The sequence below is a fragment of the Felis catus genome, chromosome D1 (genome assembly GCF_018350175.1).
Source record: "Felis catus isolate Fca126 chromosome D1, F.catus_Fca126_mat1.0, whole genome shotgun sequence".
Lineage (NCBI taxonomy): Eukaryota > Metazoa > Chordata > Mammalia > Carnivora > Felidae > Felis > Felis catus.
The window spans coordinates 27,130,991-27,137,837 of record NC_058377.1 but is presented as its reverse complement, the minus strand read 5'-3'; the positions used below and the strand labels follow the sequence as shown (position 1 = coordinate 27,137,837).

Below are 6,847 nucleotides of genomic sequence, written 5' to 3'. Positions count from 1 at the left end.
CTTTGTAGCTAAGTTCGTCAGAAGTGTGGATGCCCTGAAGACCCACTGCTTGTGACTGGTGTCTGAAGTGAGGGCAGTCTCTTGAGACTGAACCCTAAACCTGTGGAGTCTGATGCTAATTCCCTAGTTAGTGTCAGAAATGAATTAAATTCTAGGACACGCAGTTGCTGTCTGCAGAGTTGGAAAATTGGTTAGCGTGGGAAAAAAAAAACCCACACATTTTGTGTCAGAAGCATTATAAGCAGAGAAATCATTTTTTCACCCAGAGACCAACCCGTGGGAACTTTTCCTCAGAAAGGTTTTATTGGCAATTGCTACAATGGAAAACAGAAGGGGTAACAGAAATAACAACCCCAGGATTATGACAATGCTTTGAGGAATTTTATAAAAACCTTAAAGTTGCTGAATTCTAGCTTAGACATCAATCAACCCGAACCCTTCCTTGTCCCTTCCAGGCCTCCAACTAGCCCATGGTGTCAAAGTGGGTTCTTCTGGCTAACTCCTTCTTCCACCAGAACCTTCTATCAAGTGTTGAAGCTTCATCCAAGCTCCCACTCCACACCCCTCACCCTGGGCCTCTAGGTTTCCAATCAGTCATTTATCCCATGGCCTTGCCCTGCAGGAACGGCATGAAAGGAACCCCATTCATCTCTGAACACCAGACTGAAACCAAATAATCATCTGCCAAAGTGTAAAACGTAACTGTGTCTAGAAACCCAGACCGCTAAAGGTGGAAGCACCTTCAGGATTTAAATCTACCTTTCCCACTTTGCAGATAGAAAAGGGGGTCCCAGAAGAGGATTTTAGATCTAAGACCAACGCAAGTTTCTGGACTCCTAGTTGGATGTTCATTAAAATGGGTCACACCAGTCCCCCGCCTGTGTATTTGTTAACATTGTCAGACCAAAACCAAATAAGGAAGAGGGAAACAGTCTTCAAACACAATGGAACTTTCCCTCAGGAGACTTAGTAGGGCCCTCAGGGGTCTGGGAAACCCCACATGAGGGACCCTCTGGCCTTCCTTTGTGCCTTGCTCCCCTCACCACAGTCCTGCCTCACAAGCCTTCTCTCAGACCCTCCTGCACACCTGGTCCTTCCAGTCACCAAGTCCCAGCATGCTGCTCGTCTGCTGAAAGGCTCCCATCCCCTTCTCAAAAGGGTTGTGCGTTTCAATATTTGCAACCTTATTAATATTATTAATATTTGAGGGCCCAAGTTTGGCATGTATACTAAGTGAGGGTCTATTTAGTAGAGACAGACTCTGAATGCTGTCTGACACTTAGATGCTAATCACAGAATGCCCCTAAACCCCATCCTCTGCCAGGCTTTCCCTGGGCACTCTACCCCACACACCATACACACCCAGATGCAAGTTCTCTTTCTTAGCATCAGTTCATCTCTTCTTTGCACCTACCTCATCTGTCATTATTCTGGATCTTTGCTTCCCAACTGTTCACTCTGCCTCCCTAGCTAGCCTGGGGGCTGCACAGGACAGAGACTGTGCCTGTCCTAGTCACTGTTGTGACTATCATAGCCCCTATTCCCATGGCTGGTGCATCGTGTGTGTTCACAGCAGATACAGGGGGATCTATGCATGGATAAGATGAAATCACAGAAGCAGGACACAGATTTTAAATACTTACAACTTTATTAGGAGCAGGCTGTCGTCCCTGCAGCAGCCAGCTCCCATGTATACACAGTATACACAGCCTAGCCAGTACCCAGGTCCTTCCATCCTTCTGCAGCACGTGGAATGCAAAAGAACCAAACACAAAGGGGGCTCTGTAAGTGACAGTGTCTAGTGCCTTTGGGAGTCAACTCCTGGGCTGGGAACAACCAAGCCCCCCAGCTCACCCAGCCCTCTACTCCAGCACAGCAAGGTTCACAAGGTTGGACTCCTCTAGTCAGTGCACACAAAGGGCAGAGGAGGCAGGGGGCTCCAGAGCCCAGATCCTTACTGGTCCACACCCCATGGAAGAAGTTTCTGGAGCCCACAGAATCTCCCTCCTCTTCCACAGACATGAGATACCACCTTAATTTTTTTTTATCCCATCATCAGAAACCTATACCTTGAGGCTTGTCTCTGCTCAGCCTTGGAGAGCATGGTTGGATTAGCAAAATGGTCAAGGATAAGACAAACCTCCCAAGTTGTCTTGGTCATACTTATTTTAAAAAGAAAAAAAAAAGGAAGAAGAAAGACATCACAACAGAAAAAAGCACTGAGACCCAGCTTGTGTCAGGAACAAGATAGGTTGTCCCTCCTTGAAATAATTTGTAAAGCTGCTCTGCTAGGGGGCCAGTCACCCCCACTGATGGCAGCTCCCTTCCCTCCCACCCCATTCCCCTGCCCATTCTGCACAGCCCCTGTGCCACCACCTCCTCACCAAGGATGGGTGCACCAAGCACAGGGTGCAGTGCTATCGTCAGCTAGTGGGGGTCCACATCTGCCCTAGAGCCCTGGGTTCCCTTTGATGCTGCAGCCCCACAGTGTTCACCCATGCAGGGGGGAAGATTCCTCCTCACTTCAGTCTTCAGAAGTGACTGCAGCCCTGCCTCAGAAATCCACATGCCCTCAGCCCCTCTGGGGGAGCGCTGTTTGAGGGCTCAGCCTGGGGTTAGGCTGGAATTTGGAAAACCATCCCAGAGGCTTGCCTGGATGGCTGGTTTGTGGGTTCTGGCTATTAGGGGATGCCAGATAAAAGGAATGAACCCCTTTCCCAGGGAAGATACTTGCTCTGATGTCACCTTGCTAAAGTCCAGTATATATTACCTGACTCAGAAGCAGAATCTCCCATGTACATGCTGGAGCAGCTGCACCTTCAAGAAATACCCTGCTTAACCAAAGACTGCTAACTCCAAAACATCTTCCCATGTGGAGCTATAGGAAACACCCTGGTATCTATATCCCCAACATGTTTCCAGGATAGACAAGAGTTCCCATTGTGGCTGCCAAGGGCTTCTGGGTCAGATTATTGATTCTTGGTGTCACCTGAAACCTGTCCCCAAGGCACTTGAGGAGAGAGATCCTGTCTTCATATTTGGAACACCAGTGGGTGGTTGGCTGGGCTATGAGGAGCAGGACACAATGCACCACACAATCATCTTTGTGTCTGGGCAGCTCAGTCTATGGAGGACAACAGCCAGGTCTGCTGGAAGCACCAGGGTCACCACTGCCCCTGGGGAGGGACAAATGTTGGTTCCCAGAGAGCATAGCCTGAGGTAGCAAACAGTGAACCCCACTATACAACTGCAATGTCATGTGATGTGCCCAAAGCCAGACCATATGTAGCTGGCCAGATGAAAACCAACCTGCAGGCATGTGGATGTTCAGCACCTAGCCCTCTGTGCATTTCCCACGCCCTTCTTAGTGGGGACAAGACCATGGCCACTCTGAAGGTTCTCTGAGGCAACACAGAGCTAAGGTAGCAGCCCTATTTATACCTGCCTCTCTGGAGGAAGAAGCCATCTGAACTGGGGCCTCCTCCTCCCCATCCCAGGGTGTTGTGTGCCATAAGTTCAAGCCCAGCCACCAGTGATACAGAACCCCCTACGTCACTCTTCAAACTCCATGCTTTACCACAGAATCCATCATCCCTTGTATCTTATTTTAATGGTCAGATCCCTCTTGAAGAAGGCAGTAGGCTCCCTATTGGCTTCCTATATCTATATTCAATGTGTCAGAGGGCATGTACTTGGAAGCCCTCCCACCAGCCTGATGTCACAGACAACACAGTGAGAAGAGGTGGGTGGCTCTTGAGGGAGGGCCAGGAGTAGAAAACCGATGAGAAACCTCCAGACTCCCCCTACACATATACCTCTTCCCAAACGGGGTGGCCCAGGCTCCAGTTATACTTAATCCCACTCTCCCACCAGTTTTTGCCCACCCCAGCCATTTTTCATTATTCAGTCCTTGTCAGTCAGAAAGAAAAGGTGGGCTGACAGCACCATAAAAACCTGCCTGTTCAGAAACGGCTTAGAGCCCCCCCCGGGGCCACCTGAGGGTGCCAAGCTGCTGGGCCATGGCTCTTCCAGCAGCCTGTGGCCTCCCTGATGGGGGCCAAGGTCCCTGAAGTTCTTCCTGGGAGGTGCCCATCCTCCAGGTCCCTTGGAAACCGGGCCCCGGCGCCTCTACCCAGTGCCCACACCTCTCAGCCTCTCCCAGAGACTGGGCCCTGGAGGAGCCCGGCGTGAGGTAGACTGTGCATTAGTCACTTGGCTTCCCCCACCGAGGCCAGGGAGGAGGAGGGGACCTCTCACCCTTGTCCCTGGTCCTTGTCCCTGGAAGTGGGTGACGTCATGGCATGGACCCCCAGCCACTGCCCTCTGCCCACGGCTCCAGCTGGTCAGAACACCGGCAGCACCAATTGGGCAGAGAGTAAGAAGGAGAAAAGGACAGTCCTATTCAGCATGGCCTCAAGATACAGAAGTCCAGCTCCTGGGGCTTCCGGCGCAGGTTGCACTGGTCCCGAGCCAGCAGCCGCCCTCCAGGGCCCAAACACTTGAGTGGACGCCTCTTAAATCCCCGGCCGCAGCTCTTGGAGCAAGGCGACCAGGCACCCAGCTCCCAGGTCGGGCAGGGCTCCCCACAGACTCTCGTTTCCACCGGCCGATAGGCTGCATCACAGGCAGACGCCACATGCAGCCCTGGGGGACCACGACAGTCGACCGCCCGCTTCTGCAGGCCACTGCCACAGCTTGCAGAGCAAGGCCCCCAGCTGCCTGCCACCCAGCGTGCAGGGGGCCTGTCGCCCTGCTGCTCCACCTGATTGGAGAGGCTGAGGACACTGTTGTGGAGCACAGAGGGGCCCCGGGGGTCCTTGGGGTGAGAGGCCTTGTCTTCCCGAGGCTCCTTGGGCAGATAGAAGGAGTAGCGGACCCGGGGTGGCGTCATCTTGCCCACAGAGAGGACCTCCACGGTCAGGGGCTCCAGGATGGGCCGGGAGGCCTGCAGGCTCTCCACCGCGGTCCCCGTGCCGCTATAGCGCAGTAGGCTGCCCTTCACCACCAGGTCCCGCTCCACGGCCGACACCACGAAGTGCCCATTGAGCAGGTACTTTCCCTGGCTATTCTTCAGGGCCAGGTAGTTGTCATCTCCAATCAGCCCCTTGTAGCCACGCTGGCGGATGTCGATACTCGAGGCACCCGCAGGGATGGCCACCACAAAATTGTAGCCATGCCTGTGGTGAGAAAGGGGATCGTACATTAGACACCTGCCTGGACATAATGCCCTCATCCCCCTCTAAAGTCACAGCTGATGCCCCTTTCACAACCCCTGCAGGAGGTCACCAAGATGGCAGAGACTGCTCAACCACAGCACGGAAGGTCAGGGGGTGGCACACAAACTGGAAGGCAGTACCTCAGATTGTCACCACATCATCTGAAGCTACATACACTGGCTGTACCACCCTGTGGCCTTTTTTATTCAGGATATTTATATTGTGGTGAATTCTTTTATTTTGAATTTTTTTTCATATGTCTTTATTTGGGGGGGGGGGGGCATAAAGAGAGAGAATCCCAAGCAGGCTCCAAACTGTCAGCACAAAGCCCAACGTGGGGCTCAATCTCACAAACCATGAGAGATCATGACCTGAGCTGAGATCAAGAGTCGGATGCTTCTCCGACTGAGCCACCCAGACACCCCTACATGGTGATGAATTCTAGGGCAGGAGTAAAGCACAGGTTTTGGAGCCAGACCCATCCCTATCACTGGCTTAGCTGTTGGCCTGGGATAAGTCACTTAGCTTGTCAGTTGCCTCATCTGTGAAATGGAGATCATAATCACACATACCTCATTAAAGCACCTAGAGCCTATGGCACAGTGCTTGCCATCCAGTAAGCACTCAATATATACTAACTGTGAGAAGGAGGAGGAGGTGGAGGAGGAACAGAAGACAAGGCTTCAGTCCCTGAGCCCAAGGCTGGGGCTAGACGTAATGAGACACACTGGCCCTGGAGTCGGGCACCCAGATGAAGCCCTGGCTTGGACACCACCTCCTTGGTGGCTCAGACAAATCAGTCTCTCTGGGTTCCAGGGTCCTCACCCATACAGTGAGGGGGTCAAACTAGATGATATCTAAGGCTCCTTCCAGCTCCACTAGTCCATGAAAGGAGTGCCTGCCATTTAGCCAGTGAAGCAAGTCTGGGGGTGTTTACCTTTAATTCTCCACTTGGTCACCCCCTGCAGATCCCTGTGAACACCACCCACCTGCAGTGCCACCTGTTCCCAGAAAACTTGCCCACCTACAGGCCCAGCAGAGGGCACTGTGTCCAGAAGAGGCAGCTGAGGCTCCTGGACAGCCATCTAGGCCTTTCTATCATAGCACCTGGCCTCCCAAGTTTTCAGAGCCAACCATAGCCTTGCTCAACTGAGACCTCAGGGATTCTGCTTGCTCCAGCTCCTTCCAGAACCTGAGGCAGGACTTTCCAAAGGAGCACATTCCCCCTGAAAATAAAAGGGAACCTGCTGGACTGCAGAAAGCCGGGCTCTGGAGGTGGGAATAGAAGAGGCTTAGAGACATTTCTTCAGCTGACCCTGTACACATCTCCCAGGAAGAGGGAATCGATCAGTCCTAGCCACTCACTCTGCCGTTTATTGCCATTCTCACCTCAATCTCATCCCTGAGGCCAGGGCCTCAGGCTCCGGGAGATGGGCAGGCTGTCACATTTTGTCCCCAGGCATGTTTTGTGTTTTGTGATCATCATCATGAACATTTGGTGAGCATTTATTATGCACCAAGTACTACACTGAGCATTTTACTTAGAGTAACACCCTTAATCTTCACAATAGCACAATAGGAAATATATTCATGTCAGGCCCACTATACAAGTGAGGAAATCCAGAATTCCA

The 6,847-nt window shown here is 52.2% G+C and overlaps 1 protein-coding gene across 1 annotated transcript in view; it reads right to left on the bottom strand.

The window, feature by feature from the left end:
* Positions 1–284: 284 nt before the first annotated feature.
* ADAMTS15 (ADAM metallopeptidase with thrombospondin type 1 motif 15) overlaps positions 285–6,847 on the bottom strand; it is a 29,036-nt gene continuing 22,473 nt past the window's right edge. The window contains exon 8 of the mRNA XM_003992579.5: positions 285–5,177. Within this exon, the coding sequence (XP_003992628.1) occupies positions 4,403–5,177 (775 nt within the window). The 3' untranslated portion in view covers positions 285–4,402. The remainder of the gene's footprint in view (positions 5,178–6,847) is intronic.